The 27,178-nt window shown below is 46.4% G+C and overlaps 1 protein-coding gene across 2 annotated transcripts; it reads left to right on the top strand.

The window, feature by feature from the left end:
• The first annotated feature begins 9,435 nt into the window (after positions 1-9,435).
• On the top strand, positions 9,436-23,060 carry COX4I2 (cytochrome c oxidase subunit 4I2). Of its 2 annotated transcripts, none has more exons than XM_073607320.1 (5): positions 9,436-9,566; positions 15,516-15,612; positions 20,292-20,450; positions 21,019-21,150; positions 22,808-23,060. In XM_073607320.1, the coding sequence occupies exons 2-5, from the start codon at positions 15,516-15,518 to the stop codon at positions 22,942-22,944; spliced, it is 525 nt and encodes a 174-aa protein (XP_073463421.1). In that variant the 5' UTR covers positions 9,436-9,566; the 3' UTR covers positions 22,945-23,060. The 2 variants fall into 2 exon arrangements, with proteins under 2 accessions (XP_073463421.1, XP_073463422.1); XM_073607321.1 differs by lacking the exon at positions 9,436-9,566 and adding an exon at positions 13,644-13,662.
• Positions 23,061-27,178: the final 4,118 nt, after the last annotated feature.

Genomic DNA, 27,178 nt, shown 5'->3' on the forward strand with positions numbered 1-27,178 from the left:
TTTTTTTTAATCAAAAATATGTAGAAGAATACATATTGGCCTAAATTGATTTTTTTTATATGTATTATAGCAGAAAGTTTTTTTTTATCAAAAATATGTAGAAGAATACATATTGGCCTAAATTGATTTTTAAAATTTTTTTTTATATGTATTATAGCAGAAAGTATTTTTTTTATCAAAAATATGTAGAAGAATACATATTGGCCTAAATTGATTTTTAAAATTTTTTTTTATATGTATTATAGCAGAAAGTATTTTTTTTATCAAAAAATATGTAGAAGAATACATATTGGCCTAAATTGATTTTTTTTTTTTACATGTATTATAGCAGAAAGTATTTTTTTTTATCAAAAATATGTAGAAGAATACATATTGGCCTAAATTGATTTTTTTTTTGATATGTATTATAGCAGAAAGTATTTTTTTTATCAAAAAATATGTAGAAGAATATATATTGGCCTAAACTGATGAAGAAATTAGTTTTTTTTGAAAAAAAATTGGGGATATTTATTATAAAAAAAAAAAGTAAAAAATATTGTTTTTATTTCAAAATTGTCGCTCTTTTTTTGTTTATAGCGCAAAATTTTTTTTAAAAAAGCGCAATCAAATACCACCAAAAGAAAGCTCTATTTGTGGGGAAAAAAGAATATGAATTTTTATTTGGGTACAACGTCGCGCGACCGCACAATTGTCAGTTAAAATAACGCAGTGCCGTATGGCGAAAAATGGCCTGGTCAGGAAGTGGGTAAAATGTTTCCGGAACTGAAGTGGTTAAAGAATTTGGAGTGAGGATCATTTAAAAACGCTCGACGTTTTCATGTTGATCATAAGATGGCTTAGGGTGGTACTGAGCTTTTTCAAGCTGCAGTGTGCAAGAGGCCTTAGGCTGGCCATACATGTTCAATATTCTTTTACAATGTTCCTTTAAATTTACCTTAAACTATGTAGTGCAAGGGACCTGCCTAATTGGATACAATTGAAAGTTGCTCAGTTTTGACCTCATTCTATGGTTTTGGTAAATCTAAAGGAAAATTGGACAAGGAAATTGCATAATGTATGGCCAGCCTTAGACCCCCATACACACTGTTAGATTTTCTGCAGATTTTTGTCTTCAGATTTACCAAAACCATATAATATGAGGTCAAACCTTAAGAGTTTCAATTTGTGTGCAATCAGACAGGCCCTTGTATTACATGGTTTTGGTAAGAGCCCTTTCACACTGGGGCGGTTTGCAGGCGATATTGCGCTAATAATAGCACCTGCAAACCGACCCGAAAGTGCCGCTGCTTTCATTCCAGTGTGAAAGCCTCGAGGGCTTTCACACTGGAGCGATGCGCTGGCAGGACGGTAAAAAAAGTCCTGCCAGCAGCATCTTCGGAGCGGTGAAGGAGCGTTGTGTATACCGCTCCTTTACCGCTCCTGCCCATTGAAATCAATGGGACGGCGCTTTGCGGTGGTATTTAACCCTTTCTCGGCCGCTAGCGGGGGGGTAAAACCGCCCCGCCATCGGCCGCATACCGACGGTAAAACGCCGCTAATAATAGCGGCGTTTTACCGCCGACGCCGCCCCAGTGTGAAAGGGCTTTAAATCTGAACTTCCCAATATGTTCGTTGGTCAACGGTAGAGATAGGCGCGGCGTCTTCGGGATCCCACGCGCCCGATCCCGCCAGGAAGCTGGGAAATGCCTCAGTGCCTGTGATTAGCGGTGCGCAGTGTCGGCTTCCTGGCGGGATCGGGCAGGTGGGATTTTCGAACACTCCCGAGCCCATCTCTACTCAACGGTCTCCAGCTAGTCCTTTCTAAATCAGTCATCTGGAACAATCACCTAGCACAATGATGGTGAACCTTGGCACCCCAGATGTTTTAGAACTACATTTCCCATGATGCTCATGCACTCTACAGTGAAGTGGAGCATCACGGGAAATGTAGTTCCAAAACATCTGGGGTGCCAAGGTTCACCATCACTGGGCTAGCAAGTGAAGTCAGTGGAAAGTCAGAGTCAATCTGCCTATTTTGTTCCAGTTCAGTGACTAGGAAAGTACTAAAGTCTCTGAGCCCACCATGACAGCCAGGCAACTAGCATTTTAGTAGGGGCCTCCAAACTTTCTAAACAAAGGGCCAGTTCAGAATGGATGAATGGCTGCACACTCCGGAAAGGATGTCCGAAATCTTTATTGTGGTGATCAACATATAAAAGAATATAAAGCACAGCAATCACCAGGAGATAAAAATATACATGCATGTCACACAGATAACAATGTCTAATCATGATTGGGGGGGGGGGGGGGGGGCAGGGCTAGGGCCAATGGGAGTAAACAATGCACTGTTGTTGGTGTCAGTGGGAAGAATAGTGCCCCATCATTGTGTCAGCAGAAAGACTAGTGCCCCATCATTGGTGTCAGTGGGGGGACCAGTGCCCCATCATTGGTGTCAGTGGGTGGAATAGTGCCCCATCATTGGTGTCAGTGGGTGGAATAGTGCCCCATCATTGGTGTCAGTGGGAGGAATAGTGCCCCATCATTGGTGTCAGTGGGAGGAATAGTGCCCCATCATTGGTGTCAGTGGGTGGAATAGTGCCCCATCATTGGTGTCAGTGGGAGGAATAGTGTCCCATCATTGGTGTCAGTGGGTGGAATAGTGCCCCATCATTGGTGTCAGTGGGTGGAATAGTGCCCCATCATTGGTGTCAGTGGGAGGAATAGTGCCCCATCATTGGTGTCAGTGGGAGGAATAGTGCCCCATCATTGGTGTCAGTGGGAGGAATAGTGCCCCATCATTGGTGTCAGTGGGAGGAATAGTGCCCCATCATTGGTGTCAGTGGGTGGAATAGTGCCCCATCATTGGTGTCAGTGGGAGGAATAGTGCCCCATCATTGGTGTCAGTGGGTGGAATAGTGCCCCATCATTGGTGTCAGTGGGTGGAATAGTGCCCCATCATTGGTGTCAGTGGGAGGAATAGTGCCCCATCATTGGTGTCAGTGGGAGGAATAGTGCCCCATCATTGGTGTCAGTGGGTGGAATAGTGCCCCATCATTGGTGTCAGTGTGGGGAATAGTGCCCCATCATTGGTGTCAGTGGGTGGAATAGTGCCCCATCATTGGTGTCAGTGGGTGGAATAGTGCCCCATCATTGGTGTCAGTGGGTGGAATAGTGCCCCATCATTGGTGTCAGTGGGAGGAATAGTGCCCCATCATTGGTGTCAGTGGGAGGAATAGTGTCCCATCATTGGTGTCAGTGGGTGGAATAGTGCCCCATCATTGGTATCATTGACAGGCATTATGCCCCATCGCTGATGTCAGTCACAGGGATTCTACCTCATTGTTGGTGTCAGTGGATGAAATAGTTCCCCAAGGGCCGAATAAAGACAAGCAAAGGGTCGCATTCTGGAGACCTCTGTTCTAAAGAATAGTTCAGCTGAGGCTTCCTATGATCCTCATTTGTAGGGAAGTGAATATGGAGTGTGTGAGTGGAGCATGTTCTACATAGGGATCAAGTCACCCGATCTTTGCGTTTCTACTGACCCGGAAAAGGCTGTCATCATCATCATCATCATCATCATCATCATCATCATCATCATCATCATCATCATCATCATCATCATCATCATCATCATCATCATCATCATCAGGACAGCTGAGCCTGTAAGTCATGTATGAAGGGTGAGGATGAGGGGCACAAAGGCGGCTCCCACATTTCTATCCTAAAAGCCTGTACAGTCTATAAACTGGATTCGAATTTTGGGGCTTAAAATGGAGCGTTCCATTCCCAGCCATAGTGGTACTTTTATAATCTGCTCCAAAGGACGATTCAAACATACACTATATTGTCAAAAGTATTGGGACGCCTGCCTTTACACACACATGAACTTTAATGGCATCCCAGTCTTAGTCCGTAGGGTTCAATATTGCATTGGCCCACCCTCTCTAGCTCAGGCACTGATGTTGGACGAGAAGGCCTGGCTGGCAGTCTTCACTCTAAGGTTGCTTTCACACTAGTAAAGCGCAGCTCATTTTAGCGGTGCTTTTGCAGCGCTTTTTGGGCGCTAGTGGGGCGCTTTTAACCTAAGAAAAAGGGTTAAAAACTCACGTTTTGCGGCACTTTGAAGGTGCTTTTAAAGCGCTGTCCATTCATTCCAATGGGCAGGGCGTTTTGGGAGAGCTAAATACAGCGCTCCCAACCTGCCCCAAACATTCTGCTTGCAGGTCTTTTCAGAATGTCTCACAAGCGCACCGCCCCAGTGTGAAAAGACACACTGGAATGAATGGGAGGCGGTTTTCAGGCGCTTTGCAGAGGCAATTTCTAGCGCTAAAACTCCTGAAAACCGCCCCAGTGTGAAAGGGGTCTTATTCATCCAAAAGGTGTTCTATTGGGTTGAGGTCAGGACTCTGTGCAGGCCATTCAAGTTCCTCCACCCCAAACTTGCTCATCCATGTCTTTATGGACCTTGCTTTGTGCTCTGGTGCGCAGTCATGTTGGAACAGGAAGGGGCCATCCCCAAACTGTTCCCACAAAGTTGGAAGCATAAAATTGTCCAAAATGTCTCGTTATGCTGACGCCTTAAGAGTTCCCTTCACTGGAACTAAGTGGCCAAACCCAACCCCTGAAAAACAACCCCACACCATAATCCCCCCTCCACCAAATGATTTGGAAAATGCATTTTTCTTCGTTTCTGTTATAAAATTTTGCAAATTAGTAATTTTTCTTCATAAATTTTGGCTAAAATTTATACCGCTACATATCTTTGGTAAAAATAACCCAAATCTCTGTATATTATTTGGTCTTTGTGAAAGTTAGAGAGTCTACAATCTATGGTGCCAATCACTGAAAATTGATCACACCTGATGTACTGATCTCATTTCTTGAGACCCAAACAAGCCAGGAAAGTACAAATACCCCCTTTTTAGAAAGTAGACATTCCAGACATTAAGGTATTTAGTAAGAGGCATGGTGAGTCTTTTTTGAAGTTTTCATTTTTTTCCCCACAATTCTTTGCAAAATCAAGATTTTTTTTTTTTCACAAAATTGTTATATTAGCAGGTTATTTCTCACATACAGCATATGCATAGCGCCAATTACACCCCAAAATACATTCTACTCCTCCTGAGTATGGTAATACCCCATGTGGGAGACTTTTTTACACACCGTGGCCACATACAGAGGCCCAACATGCAGGGAGCACCGTCAGGCATTCTTGGAGCATAAATTCTACATCTAATTTGACATCTTATTACACTTTTGTGAGGCACTGATGTGGCATGGATGAGCATGAATGGGGATGGATGGATGAGTATGGATGGGATGGCTGAGCATGGATGAGTATTGCGGAGTATGGATGGATGGCTGGGCATGGATAGATGGGTGAGTATTGCTGATTATAAATGGGATGGATGGCTGGGTATGGCCGAGTATTGCTGGGTATGGATAGGGGTGGATGGGATGGCTGAGCATGGATAGATGGCTGTGTATTGATGGATGAGTATTGCTGAGTATGGATGGATGGCTGAACCTGGATGAGTATTGCTGAGCCTGGATGGATGGATGAGTACTGCTGAGGATGGATGGATGGATGAGTACTGCTGAATATGGATGGATGAGTATTGCTGAGGATGGATGGCTGAGCCTGGATAGATGGATGGATGGCTGACTATTGCTGATTATAAATGGGATGGCTGAGCATGGATGGATGGATGAGTCCCCGAATTGTCACAGAGCAGCGCTGTGGACACTACAGATCCAGCCCACAGCACTGCTGCACCCGATCTCTCCCCTCTCCCTGTACATAGAGAGGAACTGGACATGACGCCGGTTTGTTTACAAGGGATCGCTAATTCATTTGACGGAGCAATCACATCATAAACGGCCGCTATCAGAGGCCATTTACCGTAATGCTCAAATGACGGAGCGGCGTCATAGTGTGTGTGCGCCTGATTCTGGGAGGACATCATAGTACACCCTCCCAGAGTTATGGAGCCGCGCTGTAGTCGTCATTAAGTGGGTAAAGTTCATGTGCGTGTAAAGGCAGGCGTCCCAATACTCCTCTCTCCAACCTATACTGTGTACATACTACTGATATGCACATGGTGACTTTTGTCCACTAAGACCTCATGCACACTGGACACGTTGGCCATCTTTCCTAGATGCTTTTCCTCCTGGCAGCGGCGTTTAGGCGTGTCAATCGCTTGGGTGTTCATTCATTTAGTTGGCTGGAATAATCATTAATTCTGGCCACTGAAATTCATTTTTCAACGCTCGAGCGCTAAATGCACCTAGCGTTACTACACGTTTACACGCGTCAAGCTGGTTTTCTGCCAAAACGCTGCTGCTCTGGGACGTGCCGGGAGTGGGGTTTATTCTGCCTATTGTGCATGGACATAGAGGGCAACATGCAGGGGCAAAAAAAAAAACAAACATACGCGTGTTTATGTGTGCATGAGGCCTAAGCCTTTGTTTTTGTCTGTAAGCAGATAGAACTGCGTGGCTTGTATTTTATGAATGGGCTGTATAAGATAGACCAAGCTAAGCAGGGCTGGACTGGGACAAAAATTTGGCCCTGGACTTCATCCAGACTGGCCCATTTTGACAGGTCTCTCCCATGCCGGCTGGACAAACCCGCCTCCCCCGGCCTGCCACCCAAGCCCCCCCCCCCCCACTAGCCATTAGCCGTTCTACATTATTTCTCTTATAGGCAGTACCAGTGGGGAAGCTAGACATTATTTCACCTGGGGCAAAGAATCAGTTTGGCGCCCCCCCCCCAATGGGACAAGATTAGGCAGGAAAGTGAGGCCGCCCTCCTTCCGGATCGTATGATGAGCTTCTCAGTGTTGACTCCTGAGCATCATGTCTGTATTCAGGCGCGCTGCATAACTAGCCAGGGAGAGGAGGTGAGCACTGCGGGGGGACAGAGGACCGGAGGGAGGCGGCGGTCCACTGTCACTGAAATCGGCCCACTGAGCCATCGGCCCACCGGGAAACTCCCTGTAGTCCCGATGGCCAGTACATGCCTGAAGCTAAGAAGCAGCCTGGCAGAGTATAGGCTAAGCCTAAACTGATCAGATAAAGTACAAGTTACCCCCAAAGCATAGACTGACCATAAAGGGTACAGGTAGGGTTTCCACCCGTCCTGGATTCACCTGGACAGTTCAGGTTTTGAATGATGTGTCCAAGTTTCAGATCGCCTGAAACACATTATTTAGATCACACTGTGGCTCCCCAAGTAACCAGGGTACCGCAACCACCGGGGTACCACAACCATCAAGTGCATAGGTGTGCGCATGAGCCAGAGGCAGCACAGCCCCCCCACAGACAGAAGAGGAGAGAGGACTCGATCTGCTTGTCCTCCTCTGGCCACTACTCTTCTGTGTCTGCCCATCCACACTCCAATCCACAACATGCTGTTCCTCAGAGAAAGGATATGTGGGCAGGAAATTTTAAGCCCAGCAACCGGCAGATAGATCTTGCATGAAAGGTGCTGATGCCTGAAGCTCCATCCTTGGGTGAGTGAGCTCAGCATCCAATGTCTGTGACTGAAGTCTGCCCCTCCCTCCCTTCTCTCTCTGAGTGAGGGAGTACACTAAGGTAAGTGGGACTCCGATGTAAGGGGTACTCTGCAGACTTTGATGTAAAGGGGGCTTTGGGAACCCATAGGGGAAATGCTGGGAAATCTGATATAAGTGGGGGTTTTGGTGAGCAGAAGCCCCCTTACATCAGAGTTCCCCGTTACACCAGAGTCCACAGCATTCCCCCCTGCAGCACGTGGTTGTGCTGCAGCAGTTAAATAGGTCACAGGCGGTACTGCCCAAGGAATACACTGGGGGGGAGAGTAGGGTTGCCACCTCATCCCTCTAAACCTGAACACTATAATAATAATAATTACACGGTTCTGTGGCTGATTAAGGTGGTAATTTAACTCGGTGCTTTATCTGTATTTAATTACCCTCAGAACCTGTGTAATTCAAAGGTGTTCGGGTTTTAAGGGATGAGGTGGCAACTCTAGGGGGGGGTATTTTTTCTGCACCGCAATGCGAGCATCACGGCCATGGCATGTATACACCCCTGTCCGCTGCCTTTGCAGCTTAATGGGGAGTGATTGGGGGGAGATTAAAAAAAGGGGGGTCAGCCACGTTTTTGCGTAGTTGGTGCCCCATCGTTGGATCAATAGTGCCCCATCCTTGGTGTTGGTGGGAGCAATAGTGCCCCATCCTTGGTGTCGGTGGGAGGAATAAGGCCCCATCCTTGGTGTCGGTGGGAGGAATAGGGCCCCATCCTTTGGCGTCGGTGGGAGGAATAAGGCCCCATCCTTGGTGTCGGTGGGAGGAATAGGGCCCCATCCTTTGGTGTCGGTGGGAGGAATAGGGCCCCATCCTTTGGTGTCGGTGGGAGGAATAGGGCCCCATCCTTTGGTGTCGGTGGGAGGAATAGGGCCCCATCCTTTGGTGTCGGTGGGAGGAATAAGGCCCCATCCTTGGTGTCGGTGGGAGGAATAGGGCCCCATCCTTTGGCGTCGGTGGGAGGAATAAGGCCCCATCCTTGGTGTCGGTGGGAGGAATAGGGCCCCATCCTTGGTGTCGGTGGGAGGAATAGGGCCCCATCCTTGGTGTCGGTGGGAGGACTAGGGCCCCATCCTTTGGTGTCGGTGGGAGGACTAGGGCCCCATCCTTTGGTGTCGGTGGGAGGACTAGGGCCCCATCCTTTGGTGTCGGTGGGAGGACTAGGGCCCCATCCTTTGGTGTCGGTGGGAGGACTAGGGCCCCATCCTTTGGTGTCGGTGGGAGGACTAGGGCCCCATCCTTTGGTGTCGGTGGGAGGACTAGGGCCCCATCCTTTGGTGTCGGTGGGAGGACTAGGGCCCCATCCTTTGGTGTCGGTGGGAGGACTAGGGCCCCATCCTTTGGTGTCGGTGGAAGAATAGTGCCACTTAATGGGGAGTGATTGGGGGGAGATAAAAAAAATGGGTTTAACCATGTTTTTACCACCACCCACCAGCCATGGCCTTAAAAAAAAATAGTGTCCCTTTAAGAAAGGCTCCTTCCCTCTGTGCGGTCATCTATGCACTCAGCCCCCCCCCCCCATCCTGAGGGATCAGAAATGAATCTTGCATTTTAATGATCTGCAACATTCTACTAATACGCCGTCTATCTGTGAGCATAATAAATAGATGAAAAGCAGGCTGCGTTTAAATTTCAGTTGCATTTACGGGAAACTAAATAAAGCGAAGCGAAATAAAACGACTAATCCGATTTACTTCTGCATCGCCGAATGAAAGATGCGGCTTGAATAATTCAGAGAAAAAAAAAAAGCAGAAAAACGTTAGGAAGGGGGAGAGGTAAATCATGAATATAACATCTTCTTCCTCTTCAGTCTGATTTTCTGCATCTAACAGGTTAAGAGGAGGGGGGGACCAAAGGCGTCCCTTTCACGCTGCGTGTCCCAGAATGCCCTTCTTCTGGCTTTCTCCCAAAATCTGTGTCTGGCTGCCCTCCCAGATCCTCTGAGCCTTTCTCTCTCTCTCTCTCTCTCTCTCTCTCTCTGTCCATTTTGCAGTCTGTGCGGCTCAAAATCCGGTCACTGTGAGTATTGTGTCTGCAAGGCCTAAGGGGGGGGGGCTTACAATCGGGTGACCCTCAAGAATAATTGCCGACGATGGGTCTCGCCCTAAGAGTGGGGGCTTCGGGGTTTAACTTATTAGGGTGATATTTTGCCGCTGCGACATTGAAGAAGACAAGGCCTCCCCTTTTGCCCTAGCTAGACCACCGGTCACACTGCATAAAAGACCCCCTTGTCTGGAATATAGAAGGCCTTCTGCAAAGCGAAGGCTCTCGGTATTCGTCAGCTGACGTCAAATAACATTTTTTTTTTTTTCTTCGGGTTTGTTTTTTTGCCAATATCGAGTTTAAATCCTGTATTAACACTTATGTAATGCTGTTTCTGAAAGACGATAATGCAACAAAATTAAAAACAAGCTTCCAGTAGGCGCTGTCCCATAGAGCTAACGCTCTAATTTTAACGGAAAAAGTTGCAGTGGAGGTTTCAGCAGGGGACGTCTTGTCCTTTCTCGGCTCCCAGAGGTCAGAGTAATGCAGGATTATAGTGCCGATGCCAATTTGCAGAACTGGCACAGACGCAGCGCCGCGCTCAGGCGGGGAGTAGAGCCTACTGGGAACAGCTGATGGGAACAGATAATTTATTCCCATGCTACAGGCACCGAGTACACGTCCCCAAACTCAATGACAGGTGATGCAGGGAGGAACAGCGCTGAACAAGGACTATAAATTATAAAATGAGAATCAGGAACAGAATGTCTTTGTGCCAGGAAGTCCAAGGAAATCGGAATAGTAGGCATTTGATATATTAGATCTGGGCTATAGAAATCCCACCAGTCAGGTAGCCAGAGATTGGGACCGGTTTTAGTCCGCTTCTGCCAGTGACTACTGGCTCTTAGAGTGGATTTGGATTGGCTGGCTCATAAAAGTACGAACAGGTAATAATTTTTTAGTTAATCAATTAACACTATTACATAGCGCCGTAAATATAGAGCTTTATATACTGGAGTTTTACATCAGTCCCTGCCATCAATGAGCTTACAAAAGTTCAGCATGACGCGGGTCTGGGTATAGAGCTCGGCATGACGCAGGTCTGGGTATAGAGCTCGGCATGACGCGGGTCGGGGTATAGAGCTCGGCATGACGCGGGTCTGGGTATAGAGCTCGGCATGACGCAGGTCTGGGTATAGAGCTCGGCATGACGCGGGTCGGGGTATAGAGCTCGGCATGACGCAGGTCTGGGTATAGAGCTCGGCATGACGCGGGTCGGGGTATAGAGCTCGGCATGACGCGGGTCTGGCTATAGAGCTCGGCATGACGCGGGTCTGGCTATAGAGCTCGGCATGACGCGGGTCTGGCTATAGAGCTCGGCATGACGCGGGTCTGGCTATAGAGCTCGGCATGACGCGGGTCTGGCTATAGAGCTCGGCATGACGCGGGTCTGGCTATAGAGCTCGGCATGACGCGGGTCTGGCTATAGAGCTCGGCATGACGCGGGTCTGGCTATAGAGCTCGGCATGACGCGGGTCTGGCTATAGAGCTCGGCATGACGCGGGTCTGGGTATAGAGCTCGGCATGACGCGGGTCTGGGTATAGAGCTCGGCATGACGCGGGTCTGGGTATAGAGCTCGGCATGACGCGGGTCTGGGTATAGAGCTCGGCATGACGCGGGTCTGGGTATAGAGCTCGGCATGACGCGGGTCTGGGTATAGAGCTCGGCATGAACGCGGGTCTGGGTATAGAGCTCGGCATGAACGCGGGTCGGGGTATAGAGCTCGGCATGAACGCGGGTCGGGGTATAGAGCTCGGCATGAACGCGGGTCGGGGTATAGAGCTCGGCATGAACGCGGGTCGGGGTATAGAGCTCGGCATGACGCGGGTCGGGGTATAGAGCTCGGCATGACGCGGGTCGGGGTATAGAGCTCGGCATGACGCGGGTCGGGGTATAGAGCTCGGCATGACGCGGGTCGGGGTATAGAGCTCGGCATGACGCGGGTCTGGGTATAGAGCTCGGCATGACGCGGGTCGGGGTATAGAGCTCGGCATGACGCGGGTCGGGGTATAGAGCTCGGCATGACGCGGGTCTGGGTATAGAGCTCGGCATGACGCGGGTCTGGGTATAGAGCTCGGCATGACGCGGGTCTGGGTATAGAGCTCGGCATGACGCGGGTCTGGGTATAGAGCTCGGCATGACGCGGGTCTGGGTATAGAGCTCGGCATGACGCGGGTCTGGGTATAGAGCTCGGCATGACGCGGGTCTGGGTATAGAGCTCGGCATGACGCGGGTCTGGGTATAGAGCTCGGCATGACGCGGGTCTGGGTATAGAGCTCGGCATGACGCGGGTCTGGGTATAGAGCTCGGCATGACGCGGGTCTGGGTATAGAGCACGGCATGACGCGGGTCGGGGTATAGAGCTCGGCATGACGCGGGTCGGGGTATAGAGCTCGGCATGACGCGGGTCGGGGTATAGAGCTCGGCATGACGCGGGTCGGGGTATAGAGCTCGGCATGACGCGGGTCGGGGTATAGAGCTCGGCATGACGCGGGTCGGGGTATAGAGCTCGGCATGACGCGGGTCGGGGTATAGAGCTCGGCATGACGCGGGTCGGGGTATAGAGCTCGGCATGACGCGGGTCGGGGTATAGAGCTCGGCATGACGCGGGTCTGGGTATAGAGCTCGGCATGACGCGGGTCTGGGTATAGAGCTCGGCATGACGCGGGTCAGGGTATAGAGCTCGGCATGACGCGGGTCGGGGTATAGAGCTCGGCATGACGCGGGTCGGGGTATATAGTTTTACAACCTAAAGTTCCTTAACTTGCATACATACTAGGGCCATTTAACCTACCAACTTGTCTTCGGAGTGTAGGAGGAAACTGGAATACCCGGAGGAAACCTACACAAGTGCAAGAAAGTGCAGATAGCACCCTGACAAGGACCAAGCAGTGCCTGCCTAACACTTTCATTGTTGGTCCAGGCATTCCTGTAGAGTATCAACCTTCCTCACATACTACAGAATCTGAGAACTCCTGTTTGTGATTTAGGGGAGAAATTCCCAGACACACCCCCAAGCATCCTTGCGGTTTTTCCCATATAGAAAGTGTGATGTAAAATTGGTCAGTGCTAAGAAAGTCCATTCAAGTTTTATTCAAAGTTTCAGTAGGGCTCATTCACACTGGTGTACTTAAAGTGGAGCTCCACCCAAAAGGGGAAACTCCGCTTGTTTGCACCACTTCCACTGCCAAATTTGGCACTTTTTTTTTGGGGGGGGGGGGGGGCACCTGGTTTTGACAGGTACCCGCTCCCACTTCCAGGTAAGATAGCTGTGGCGATCTCCAAGTATTTCTGGCCCCTCCTCCTTCCTGACTGCCTTCTGGTATGCACAGAGGTCCCAGAAGACAGCAGGACCATTCAGAAAATGAGGCGCAGCTTGCACATGCACAGTAGGAGGCTGTCTATGAAGCCTAAAGGCTTCATTGCTGGTTTCCCTTAGTGAAGATGTCGGCACCTGCACCTGAGGCTGATTAAAGAATCAGCTCGGGGTGCCGACATCGCTGGATCCCTGGACAGGTAAGTGTCCTTATATTAAAGGTCAGCAGCTATAGTATTTGTAGCTGCTGACTTTTTAATTTTTTTTTTTTTTTTTTGTTCAGACTGGAGCTCCTCTTTAAGCATACACCTGTGGGTGGGCCATATTTGCCTGCACGGGAATGCACACCCCATCCACTACAGACCCAAAAAAGCCCAGGTGCTTGCATGTCCTCACTTAATCCACCAAGTATCAAAAGAATAGTTTGCCACACCACTGACACAAAAGCAACTTTTATTGTAGGTCAAACAAACTGTCAATCATCCTGCCCTAAAGTTGCTCCACCCTAACGCGTTTCACCCATACTGGCTTAAATCAGAGACAAGGGTGGCCTCTGGGGGGTGGTCTCTTGTCTCTACATTTAACCACCTGTCTACCAAGGTGTCGCTTATAAATGGCATGGTAGACCAGGGGTTAAAGCAAGCCCACAGTTGCTGCAGATGTGAGCTTTGTACTGACTTTAACATTTTTTTTTTTCAGATAAGTGATCAGGCAGCTCTGGAGCCTCTTGATCACCTTTAATCTAGCTCTAAAAAGTGAGTCCCCCCCCCCACCGGCTGCACCTACAGTTGTTCCTGGGCCTCCAGTTTCTCCCGGGACCATGGGGAGTTGTTTCTACAGTTAGAGCAGGAGGTGATCAAACAACATCTGCTCCCTGATCCCTTCTGTGACGTCCCTGGAAGGGACATGTATTACATCACTTCTGGGATCACAGCTGTCTTTCCTCGGCTAGTGTAGCCAAGGATGCAGCTACTCAAGCACAATCTGTGCTTGATTAGCTGCCTTGGAAGGCAGGGAAGACATTGGGGGGTCTAATTGAGCCCTGATGTCTCCATAGGTAAAACCTGCCCAGTGCTATTACATAGGAGGCTTGTTAACCCTCATGTGAAAGCAATAAAGCAGAAAAAAATTGAAAAGTGTAAAACAAATGTAAACAAAGTTTATATATATATATATATATATATATATATATATATATATATATATATATATATATATATATATATATATATATATATATATATATATATATATATATATATATATATATACTTTATATAATATATATATAATTTTTAAAGCACTCTAATCTAGTGCATACCCCATATTTACACGCAGCTTAGGGCAAGCTCGTGCATGTAGGCATCAATTGCGCAACACATATGTCAGAATGAGAGCAATAATTCCAGGGGCATACTTCATCGTTAGAGGGATTCTAAAGGAAATAAAAAATAAAAACATAAAATAACAAACATCTCTATGCTTACCTGCACAGAGGGGCCCCCGAACCTCCTCTTCTCAGGTCCCTCGCCGGCGCTCTCGGCTCCTCCTATCTGTCCAGTGCCCCCACGAGAATCTGCTTCCAATGGGGGCACTTGTGCATGCTCGCTCACGAGCCCCTGCTGCTGCGTCCATTGACATGGATAGTGGGATTCAGGCCCGCCCCCCTGTCACTGGAGTTGATTGACAAGAGCAGAAGCCAATGGCTGCTGCTATTAATCTGCCCAATGAGGAGGGAGACAGCGGTGAGAGCTGCTGCTCTAATGCACATCGCTGGTTCGGATCGGGCTCAGGTAAAGGGGGCTGGGGGGATCCTACAGCAGAGAAGGTTTTTTTACCTTAATGCATAGAATGCAATAGGCCCGGCGCAGGGGTAGGCAATCTCGGCCCTCCAGCTGTTTTGAAACTACAAGTCCAATGAGACATTGCAAGACCCTGACAATCACAGGCATGACTCGTAGAGGCAGAGGCATGATGGGATTTGGAGTCTCGAGGGTTGCCTACCCCTAGGGCATACAACCTTGAGGCTTTAAAGAAAACTTTAAACTGATAAAGGCATCAACTATGGAAAATTTTGGGTACACTTGTTTGTGTGCAATTTCACGGGTGTGCACAATTTATAGTCTTTTTACATGTTTTGTATGTATAGCCTTTTTTTTCTGACGCAACCCCATCTTTTACACTTTACCAAAATTGGGTATCAATATTGTGTTTGTATCCAATTTTACACATTTTAGTGTATTTTTTTTTTTTTTCCTGAAAATAGCTACACAAATCACATGCAGCATAAAAAATTACAACTACATTTTATTCTCCAGAGTCTCTGCTTTCAGAAAATATATACTTTTTGGTGGGTTTACAGTGTTGTCTTCCAGCAAAAAATGCAGATTTTACCATGTCTGCATAAAAAAAAAAAAAAAATGTAGTTTGTTGGGCCTACAATGAAGTTGCTTAGGTTACTTCGGTGACGTCATCGGTGTGCGGCCGTCATTCTCGTTTTAATGGGAAATGCAAACTCTTTTTTTCGCTTTTTTTTTTTTTTTTTTTTCTTTTTTACTTTTTTTCCCCATGTATGAGACCCTTTGTGATGGTCTGTCCTCCTTTGCAGATGTTATCAGTTCTTGCACAGAGGTCGCCCCTTTTGGCCAAGTTGAGGTTGCTGGGAGCTGCCAGTGTACGTGCGGCCCACAGCCACGAGAGCTCAGGTAAGTGTAATGTACATTACATGTGTGCAATGTACAGTAATGACATAAGTGAGATTCGAGGTTCACATGGCCTGAAATGAAATGTGAGTCACAGAATGAGGTAAGAAGGAATCTGACAACTCACGTGAATCAATATATAAGCCTGGAAGACGTGACAGTCTCCGTCAGTGGAGTGAAAGTCAATGGATCAAACAAGGAAAAGGACACCACAGGAGACAAGGATCAATATATATTGGACGAAGGACAAGGTGACCTGAGGATGAAGTCACCTTGAATAAACAAGATGAATACAGAATGAGGTTAGAAGGACTTCCTATATGCTACAGAATCCAGATTGCAATTGTATAAAGGTACTCTGGTACTGCTGAAGCTCACTAGTAAAAAAAGTTTTCTCAGGTTATATTTATAGGGAGTGGTGTTCTCCTGTCATTTTTAGTACATATTTCCAGGGCAAAACTGTGAGGTCAACCCAAAAAAAATTTCCCCCGTGTTTCATTTTGATTTGTTTTAGAGGTTTTAGGCACATTGGCATATTTATAAAGTGGTGAATCTGACAACCACCAAACATGAAGCTTCCAGGTGCATGTATTATAAATCAGTGCTCTTCAACCACTGGTTTCACTGCTGGACAACCGCTTCCCTTCTTCTGGGGTTCCAGCCAGCTGCAGATCCCCTAACCTACCATAGTGCCTCCCAGCTCCCACAGTGCCTTTCAACCCCCACAGTGCCTGCAGGCTCCATGAGAGCCCTCAGCCCCTACAGTGTCTCCCTCCTCTCTGGTCTCCACTATCCCAGGGGTCTTCAAACTTTCTAAACAAATGGCCAGTTTACTGTCCTTCAGATTTAAGGGGGGGCCAGACTGTGGCCATTGGAAGTTGAATAAGTCTGGATGTCAGTGGGATTAAACAATTGTCCCATCTTTGGTGTCAGTGAGAGGAATAGCATCCCATCGTTGGTGTCATTGGGAGGAATTGTGCCCCATTGTTGGTGTCATTGAGAGGAAAATGGTGCCCCAAGGGCCAGATAAAAGCAAGCAAAGGGCTGCATCCAGCCCCCGGGCTGCAGTTTGGAGACCACTGCACTAACCTATCACAGTGCCTCTCAGATGAAATAGTGTCCCCAACCTCCCACAATTGCCTGCAGCGCACCTCAACCACTCAGTGCTCCCATTCCCCCCTGAGAGCCCTAGGCCCCTACGGTGCCACCCTCCTTTCGGGTCTCCAGTCAACTGCAGTTCCACTAACCTACCCCCGTGCCTCTCAGATCCAATAGTGTCCCTAAACTCCCACAATTGCCTGCAGTGCCCCCCAGAAGCCCTGAGAGCCTTCAGACACCACAGTGCCCCCAACCTCCCACAGTGCCCAGTGCCTCCTAACCTGCTGCAGAGCTTTTAGATCCCCATAATGTCTCTAACATCCAACAGCGTCCCAAAGTACCTCCCAATATCCCACAGTTCCGGCAGTGAACTTCAAGCCCCCACAGTACTACCAGGCCCCTAACCTCTCACGGTGTCACCCAGACTCCCACAGTACCCACAAGCCTGCTATAGAGCCTCAAGAGACCCCATAGTGACTCCAACATTTAATAGTGTCCCACAGTGCCTCCCCGTCCCCCCTTGTGCTCTCCAGACTCCCACAGATGCCCCTGTAAAGCCTGATGCCTCCTGGAGAGAACCCCCTCCAGAAACATCATCCCCTACAAGGCCACCAAGTCTGCTAAACTCATCCAGAATCCCTACCACAGTGACACCCACAAGCCTGCAGTAGAACCTAAAGGGTCCCCCAGAGTGCCTTCAACATTTAACAGTGTCCCACAGTGCCCTCCAGCCTCCTGGAGAGACCAAACCACCAGAAACCTCTTCCTGCACTATCCACTATCCCAGTGGTTCTCAACCTAAGTCATTTTTCAGGTTTTCCTTTACTTTGCACAGCTGCCTTAAATCAATATCAATGACATGGTATTGATAAGAGCTATTTTATCTAAGGGAAGTTCCCAAAACTCGGCCCGTTGGGGGTACTTGAGGAGGTTGAGAACCACTGCACTATCCAACTCTTTTATGTTAATGGGCTCATTGTGTTAAACTAATAAACACTGAGGGTCTAATACTACTCTAAGGTTTAGTTATTATGATAAAATTTTAATAATTCGTATTACTCAATATCAGAATTTTATCTTATGGTAAAGATGTCTGCACTGTTAAATGTGCAACAGTAAAACAAACCGTTAACAAGAATGCTTTAGAATTAATGAGGGAAATTCATAAAATACAATAAACGCAAGAAAACTCCCTAAGATTACCAGACATAAACAAAAAAAAACATAACAGTATAACAGAAAAGAGTCCAACAGTGGGGAATTCCAAGGTCACTACATGTATGGAAAGGGACCACGCAAGTAGAAATTGAAAGGGAAAGCCTTGGATCTGCTTTTCGCTCCAACCTTTTTACCTTGGTAACAAAAAAGCCCGGGGAATGCCCAGGAAAAAACCCAAGCCTACTTACCAACCAGCTCGCAGACAACCGAATTAACCTGTCTAACAGGGGTTTAGTCCGCACGCATTTGCAAACGGTAGTTAAATAACCCCCTGGCTTGTGTGGTTTCTTGGGGATTCCAGCAGTAGGATCACCCGGCCATAATTTCAAGCGGAACACCTGACACCCTAAATTCCCTATGCAGAATTATTCACGCCATAATCAATTAAGGCCTGGTTCACACCTGTACAATTTTATGTATGTTTTGCAAAATGCATACGCCAATAAACTACATTGAGTCCAATGAGGCAGTCCACATCTACAGGCTGCGTTGTGTGTACATGTATTTATCCCGTTTAACCCGATAGATGTTCTAACCATTCCCTACTTGAAGTGGTTGTGAACCCTTGCATATATCCAGTGAAGTGGCTGCCTTAGACTATACACAGAGACGAAACAAATCTTCCTATATTGCACCGTTTTATCTGCGGCCCTCTCTCCTTCACAGCCTCCTAAAGCACCGCATTTCTGAGCTCCATAAGGCAGGGGGTGGGGATCCAAAGTTACCCAATTGCACAGCACACAGCTGAGCGTAATCTGAGAATTGAGTGGAGCGAATAGACATATCTCCTCTACACAATCTCTCACGGGAAACATGCACAGCTGAGGCTGTCAATCCCCTGCTGTGTGCTGGAGGAAAGGAGGGGGGGGGAGCCATCTCCCATGATGGCATAAGCTGTCAGAAGTAACTCGTGCAGATAAAGGAAGGAGAAAGCAGACAAAAATCACACTAGGTGCCATATATTGAAAGAACACACTAAAGAACAGTGATCTCCCAACTGTGGCCCAAGGGCCAGATGCATACCTTTGCTTGACTTCATCTGGCCCTTTGGGCATTGTTTCTTCACCAACACCAATGACCGGGCACTATTCCTTCATCTACACCAATAACAGGGCACTATTCCTCCCACTAACACCCACAATGGGGCATCATTCTTTCCACTGACACAAATGATGGGGCACCATTCTTCTCACTAACACCAATAGTGTGGCACCATATCTCCCACTGACTCCAATGATGGGATACTATTGCTCCCACTGACTCCAGTAATGGGGTCCAATTCCTCCCATTGACTCCAATAATGGGGCACCATATCTCCCACTGACTCTAAAGATGGAGCACTATTCCTTCCATTGACCCTGATGATGTGGTGCAATTACTCCCATTAGATCCAATGATGGGGCACCATATCTCCCAGTGACTTCAATGATGGGGCACCATATCGCCCACTGACGCCAATGATGGGGAACTATTTCTCCCACTGACTCCAAAGATGGAGTACTAATTCTCCCACTAACTCCAATGATGGGGTACAATTCCTCCCATTGACTCCAATAATGCAGCTCCATATCTTCCATTGACTCCAATGATGGCGCACTATTCCTTCCATTGACTCCAATGACGGCGCACTATTCCTTCCATTGACTCCAATGACGGCGCACTATTCCTTCCATTGACTCCAATGACGGCGCACTATTCCTTCCATTGACTCCAATGACGGCGCACTATTCCTTCCATTGACTCCAATGACGGCGCACTATTCCTTCCATTGACTCCAATGACGGGGCACTATGCCTACCATTGACTCCAATAATGGGGTTCTATTTCTCCTATTGACTCCAATAATGTGGCACAATTCTTCCCACTGATGCCAATGTTGGGTTACTGTTCCTCTCTGCAACACCAGTGATGGAGCATTGTTTACTACCACAATTTCATCCACTGAAACCAACAATGGAGCATAATCCCCCCCCCCCCCCACTGAGCCTAATGAAGGGGCACAATTCCTCCCAATGACATTAGCGATGTGGCACAATTCTTCACAATGGCACCAAAGATGGGGCATTGTTTTCTTCCACTGACATCTGGACCTTCTCTTCTCCCAATGGCCACAGTCTAACCCCCCTGGAGATCTTCGATATAGAGGGTTCATGTTTTTGTCCATTTTTCATTGTAGAGGTTTACAACCACTTTAGGCTTCCACCACTAAGGTTCGCAACCAGTTTAATGTGAAAATCTGATTTGTTGGAAGAAACACCACAAATGTCTTTTTTTGGGCACTTTGATTAAGCTAGTTCTATGATTAAAGTATATAAGATTATTACACAAAATAAAGGGTAATGGAGTGTTTTCTCTCTGTTGGACAGATGCTGTACCATATTACACAAGGCCAGTATATCATGACCATCGCGCCTTACCTTTACCCGACATCCCATTCCAGGAGTCGCTGAGTGCGCAGGAAGTGTCCCTTAAAGAAAAGGAAAAGGGGCCCTGGAAGCAGCTGAGCCAAGAAGAAAAGATTTCACGTAATGTACCACAATCATTTTATACATTCAAAAATTGTACGCACAAACACAGAATTTAAAAGCAGAACATGAAAAACAATTCAAATATCTGTTAAGACAACACTGCCGTCTCGCCTTTTTTTTTTGGGAAGATTCCATTTGCCTCTGGGACAGGAAGTTAAGGGAAAATGGCAAGAACATAGATGGTAACAAAACAAATCAAGCAATTCTAGCCTGGAGGCTATCAGCCTCCAGCCCTCCCCTGCCCAACAGCATTTAGATTAGAAGGGGGCAGAGCAGCACTTTGAGCCAATCAGAACCTAATTGGTTATAGCAAAGTGTAAAATGTAAACAGGAGTAGGCACCTTCATTATCCAATCACAGGATAAGGTGGGGTTGGACCATGTTCTATTAGGTCACAGCATTGCAGTATGTGGGAGGTCCAGGGGGTGGCTAAGCTATTATAAGTAAACTGAAGGGTAGTTTTTGTTAAGCAGATCTACTGTTCGCCCAAAGATCAGCTTTAACAATCCATCAAGGATCATCATCGAAATTCTTATTGTTTCTTCCTCTTTTTTTTTTTATGCAGTTTATCGGATAAAATTCAACAAGACATACGCAGAGCTGAATAAGCCGAACAATGAATGGAAGAGTGTAATGGGTGGCGTTTTCTTTTTCTTCGGCGTCACAGCTCTTATCGTCTGGTGGCAAAGAGTTCATGGTGCGTACCATGGTAGTGAATACTGACCCATTCCTCCATATAACGTAGTAATGAAGGAGAATGAAGTAGCTCACATGGTATTAGATGTTTAGCTTTCAGTAGCCAAAAATTTGACTTAAGGCTTCATGTACACTGCTGCTGGTAACAACCTTGTATAGATGTGATGGCTGGGTGTCAACAGATTTTTGGCTATATAATGTAGCCTGCTCTATTATTTTTTTTTTTTTTCTTTTATAGGCTGTGGATTGAGCCAGTAGGTTTTAAAGCCTTAAAGGAGATGTAGAGCCAAAGCTCTTTTGGCCCCATTTGTCTTGTGGGTCACAGGAGTGCACTTAGTTCTGCACTTCTGTGATCCATATTTGACAGACAGCAGGCTAAAGTCCGCTGCCAGCTGATGTCACACATCCAGTCCAGGCTCTTGAGAGGTCCCGACTTTAATGTCAGGATCCACCCAGATGCCTGACCGGCAGCTGGCTCAGCCTATCAGCACGCTGCTGAGACCCAGCCAGCAACTTTTGCCCCCTCCACAGCCTAGCGCTTCAGTGAGCACTGGAGGGGCAGAGCAGCGAGCCAGTGACTGACACTAAAAACAGAGACCTAAGCGATCAGTGGTCTTTGAACGCTCAGCTCTCGGTCTTTAAGGCGGTGGAGGACAGATGTAGCATCAGATCAATGCTGCATTAACCTAGGTAAGTATGTTTGTTTTGTTTGAATCCCATACTTCTGACATACTACCTGTCCCAGCAAATGGTGACTTACAGTTAGCAAAAGCTAAATCTTCCCAATGGGAACACGGTAATAAAAACAGTGCTAACTTTTCTCCACTCTACCCAAACCCTTTGGCCATAGTTTTACATTATGAGATGCATAAGTACAAAAGGCCAGTGGCAATGATACTTCCACTTATCTCCTGATAACATTGGCATTGAATGCTTCCAGTTGCATCTAAAATACTACTGGATTCCCACACTGGTTGCCAGTTAAGAAATTGCAATTACAGAAATATATATGCAAACAGATACTAATAACTGCCACTTTCATAGTCCTACCTCCACTTACCCTCTATAGCAGTTGTGCATTACATAACTGTGCAGTCCAATCTACACCATAGGCAGAGCCAGTCCACTCCATAACAGTCCTGGCATTACATGCCTCCTTCTCTTCTCTACAATACATTTCTGTGATAAGACTCTCTTATGATGAGGGGCTTGGCTGTTACTCAGCCCTGCCAGCACAGAGCACTGTAGTGTGAAGGCTGGAAGCAGCATTTTCAATGAAAAGAAAAAGGATTGAAAAACAGTTACTGTATAAGCAAGAATAGGTCAAAAATCCTTACATTTACATTCATAAAACTTTACGGAAAACCACAAAAGAGATAAAAACGTGTAAGATGTCAATTGGACTTTAAGTAGCTATCATTTCACTCTGGACACTGGAAGCTCCCTGACATTCATGGTTAACCAACAGCTTTACCACTTGGTCACTGACCAGAACCAAGTTTCTAGCTGCCGAAGTCAGACCTCTTTACTTGCATTCTTTTAACAGGCCAGGGACTCTCAAAGGATTAACTAAGAAGGATAAACTGGATGATATAATTTTAGGTTCTCTTTAGGCTACCTAAACTTTCAACCATTTCCTTCCTTCTCTGCTCCAACAGTGTTTCCTCAACTCCCGCACACCCTCGAAGACGACTGGAAGGCCATGCAGGCCCAAAGAATGTTGGACATGCGTGTGGGACCCATACAAGGTTTCTCCTCCAACTGGGACTATGAGAAGAAAGAATGGAAGAAGTGAGAAGAGGGCGAGAAGGAGATCCGTTACAGGACAAAGCACAAGTCCAGTATCCATGCACACTGTTAGTGTACTATTTCACCAGGAACGCACAATTAAACTGTCAATTAATTTACCTTGTTTGTGCAATGTCCTCACTTTCCTGTTTCCAGAACAGCATGGGTTTTGGCTTTAGATAACACTTTTTAGCTACTGTTCTATACAAGTACTACAGACAGTTGAAGGTTAGCGAGTGGTGTTCTCCAGCCAGCTGCACAGGTAGGTAATTGGCCATTGGGTAAAAAAATGATTCTCACCTGTGACCTTTAAAGCGAGGTAGAAAACACCTGAAACATAACTACCAGAGCCATTTTCTAGACCACATTTCTGATACCGTTACTGGGCACTAATAAGACATCCCCACAAACGTTTGGGCTTGATGCACAGGCATCAGCAGCTTATAGCTTTCATCGCTGGCTCACTGGAAAAGTGTACCCACCTTGAGTGGGTAAATTCCCTAGAAAACATTGGCATTGTCTGCTTTTCTGCATTTGACACAGTGGAGGGAATGAAAGCTTCTTGCGCCATTATAATGGTGTAGGAAACTGGACAGAGGTAAAACAGATATATATCTAGTCAAGGTCTATCTGTGCCATCCTGGTCAGTTTCTATTTCAGAGTGACAAAGAAACTGGCAAGGCTTCCACACCTAAATAACAAAGGGATTGTGGCAGTTTTGAATATAGAAAACTGCCACAGATCCTGGCCAGATTGGTTCTGGTGTACAGGTTGTGAACTGTCTGCCTGTGATCTGGCAGAAATCTCACATTCCTCTCTCTTCCTGTGCAGTGAACACTATACACAGGCAGAGCCCGCATATAGGCAGCTAGAGCTTCTTTCTCTGCTTATATGCCCTGCTGTTAACCGCAGCAAAGGTCTAACCACCTTCCTCCTTCATCCTCCCTCTTGCTTTCAGCTATGCAGGAATGAACAGAGGGAACATTGCTAGCAGCTCCATCTCTCCTTGTGTCTGCGTCCCTTTTGTTAATTAAGGGCATGATCTTATTATTTATTTTATTATAGGAACTACAGAGACAATTTACGCAGCGCTTTACAGATATCTTAGTCCATGCCCCCAAGGAGCTTACAATCCAAAGTCCCTTACTCACATTCAAACATGAATACTACTCTCTTTATATACCCAGTATCTAACAGAGGTTAAGCTTCCTGCATCTACAGTATGTATGATGCCCATCTGACTCTTTTATATAAAAGTCCCCTAAGGATCCTAAATCCTGTGCCGCCTACCGCCCCATTGCTTTGTTAAACAATGATTTTAAAATACTTATGAAGCTACTTGCCCTTACACTATACCCATTGTTATCTTTGGGGATAGACTCAGATCAAACAGGATTCATGCATCATGGAGCCACAGCTATTAACCTCCGTAGACTACAAACTAATATACATGTGCAACACCTCAACATGGGTTTACGGGTGGTGGCCTTGCTGGACATAGAGAAGGCCTATGACACGGTGCAGTGGCCTTTTCTGTGGGAAACGCTTCGTAGAATGGGCTTCCCTTTAGTTTTCATAAAGTGGCTCAAAGTGATATACGCCTGTCCTAATGCCTCTGAGATTGGGCGGTGATCTTTCGGCTCCACAGGGGAACTAGACAGGTCTGGCCCTCTATCTCCCGCGTTATTCGCTATAGCCATTGAGCCGGTGGCAGAGGCTTTGCGCACATCGTCACTTATTAGAGGTCTTCGTATTGGCTTACTGGAACAGAGGGTTGCTCTTTACACAGATAATATGTTACTCTTAAGTGACGCAGGCCCATCACTGCAGGGTGCCCTACAGGTTTTAGACTTTTTTGCTACTGTCACCAGGCTTAGGGTAAACTGATCTAAGTCCTTACTGTTTCCGATTGACCAGGCGGCTAGGTCCACAGCCTCATCCAGTGTCCCCTTACAGTGGGTGGATACTTTCTGATATTTGGGGGTACTGGTCTCCTGTCGAGCTTCAGACTTTCTTTCAGTATACGTACTCCCGGTCCTGCAGGGGCTGAAGGCCAAGTTGAAGGCATGGGAGAGCTTACCTTTATCCCTATTAGGACGCATTAACTTGATCAAAATGAAAATTGTTCCCAAATTTACTTGCCTACTCCACCATTCCCCTCAATAGATACCAAAGTCCTTTTTTGTAACGCTAAATCAGATTTTTTTTTTTCCTCCTTCCTTTGGGGTTCCAAGCCTCCCCGATACAAGATGAGCACTTTGATGCGTCCCTACTCATAGGGTGGTCTGGCCTTCCCTGACTGTCACAAATATTTCCTCTCTACTCAATTGATGACTGTGGCCTGCTGGATCAGCCTTAATCTGTTTAGTTCCTCCACGACTCTGGAGGCTGCAGTGACCGGGTCCCTGGAGGTGCTCAAGTTTCTAATCTTTAGAGGCCCACTGGCCCCTCATAAGACTACTTCTTCTATGCTCACTACTTTGCGTGCATGGAGGATGGGTCCTTGCCCTCTCTTGAAGGGCTCTGGACTCGATGGCTATGTGATATTCCTACATTGTGTAACGATGCCTGGGACTTTCCTTTTAGATCCTTAGTCTCCATACGTGACCGCCTTGTACAATTTAAAATCGTACACAGAGCATATTTCACTCCCCATCGGCTTCACAAGATAAATCCATATGTTTTATCGGAATGTTGGAGGTGTGGTACCTCGCCGGGTGATTTTTTTTTTTTTTTTTTTTTTTTTTTTTTTTTTTTCACACATCTTTTGGCATTGCCCTATGATTAGGGTATCCTGGACTGAGGTACTGGTTCTGATTTGATCTGGTTGCTTCTACCTCTGTGCAAATCTTCATGGAGGTTTGTCTGTTGGGCCTGGTTGAAGCCATAGTGCCGACTGTTGCCAAAAGAACATTGATCAGTTTGCTCCTATTCTACGCTAGAAAGAACATTGCTATGCAGTGGAAAAAGTCCTCTCCTCCGTCCCTTTCCCGGTGGAAACAATTAGTCAACAATAGTCTCCCATTATACAAAGATACATACATGAATAGGGGTTGTCCTAAAAAATATGACAATGTTTTGCGCAATTGGTTAGAGGAACCCTTGACTGCTTCGACTGCACTGTGAGACACCACCTGTTAATTTTCAACTGTCCCTTTCAAATGTAAGTTTAGTTCTCAGTACCCTGATCAGAGCAAGACACTCGAGCTCTAAATTTAAGCGGCACCACAATATTATTTGGTGCACTCAATGCCTTCTATTCTAATTTGGTATACATCCTCATACGCATGTGGGCTGCACCTATACACTTCATCTTATCTTCTGTTTTTCTTTTTTTTATGTTTGCTTTCTGCTGTTGTATGTTCAATGCTTTAATAAAAAGATTTAAAAAAAAAAACACATACACTACTCTAAGGCCAATTTAGACAGAGACCAATTAACCTACCAGCATGTGGTGTGCAATGCCTCAAATGTGCTAAATTTTAAAGTGATGTCTAGTGGTCAATCCAAGGGTCCATCACTCTGTTCCTTTCACCTATGCATTTTTCAATGTGTAAAAAAGTGTAGCGCTATAAACTCCAAAGAAGTGACATCTCAAAACCAAATAGAGTGTATATATAATGACATACCATATGGTTAGATATTAGTATGAAGAAGTTAGATAAATATGTATATAGTATACAAAAAGTGTGAAGCAATGTGCAAAGATCCCCTGCAATATTGATATAGATGGAAATGGTACACTGTGTATATAAATTATAAAAACATCAAACCATGTGAATAGTGATGCGAATATAAATAAAAAGCAAGTACAGTCCAAAAAGTCCTAAATGGGATTAACACCACAGGGAACCAAATTATCAGAGTCCACCAATAATGTTGAAAAGTTATAGGGGGAGTGAGTAAGCCACCACCCAGGGTCTTAGGGTGCTTACCAAAAGTAAATGACCTGGAACGACTTATGCTGACCAAGTCACAAAAGGCTATGAGACCAACAGGTCACAAGAAAGTAGCTCCTTAGACACCCATGTTGACTCGCAGATTGGAATAGAGAGGAGGCTGTGTAGAAGTTTAAAAACGACCAAAATAACCAGGAACGGTAATGATGGTGGAAAGAGCCGTCACCTGAAGATATTAAAGGCTTACCTGAGGTTGTTGACTTGGGGAGACTTAAGTCATCCAAGTCAAAAAGGCATGGAGACCAACTGGTCAGAAAGGTACATCCGATACCCTCAATAGAT

Source organism: Aquarana catesbeiana, linkage group LG12 (assembly GCF_042186555.1).
Source record: "Aquarana catesbeiana isolate 2022-GZ linkage group LG12, ASM4218655v1, whole genome shotgun sequence".
NCBI lineage: Eukaryota > Metazoa > Chordata > Amphibia > Anura > Ranidae > Aquarana > Aquarana catesbeiana.

Excerpts from the sequence above, each read along its gene's own strand:
- COX4I2 (XM_073607320.1), top strand. The coding sequence starts at position 15,516 with ATGTTATCAGTTCTTGCACAGAGGTCGCCCCTTTTGGCCAAGTTGAGG. Across the intron at positions 15,613-20,291 it reads CCACAGCCACGAGAGCTCAG|ATGCTGTACCATATTACACA; the intron begins GTAAGTGTAATG and ends TCTGTTGGACAG. Across the intron at positions 20,451-21,018 it reads CCAAGAAGAAAAGATTTCAC|TTTATCGGATAAAATTCAAC; the intron begins GTAATGTACCAC and ends TTTTTTATGCAG.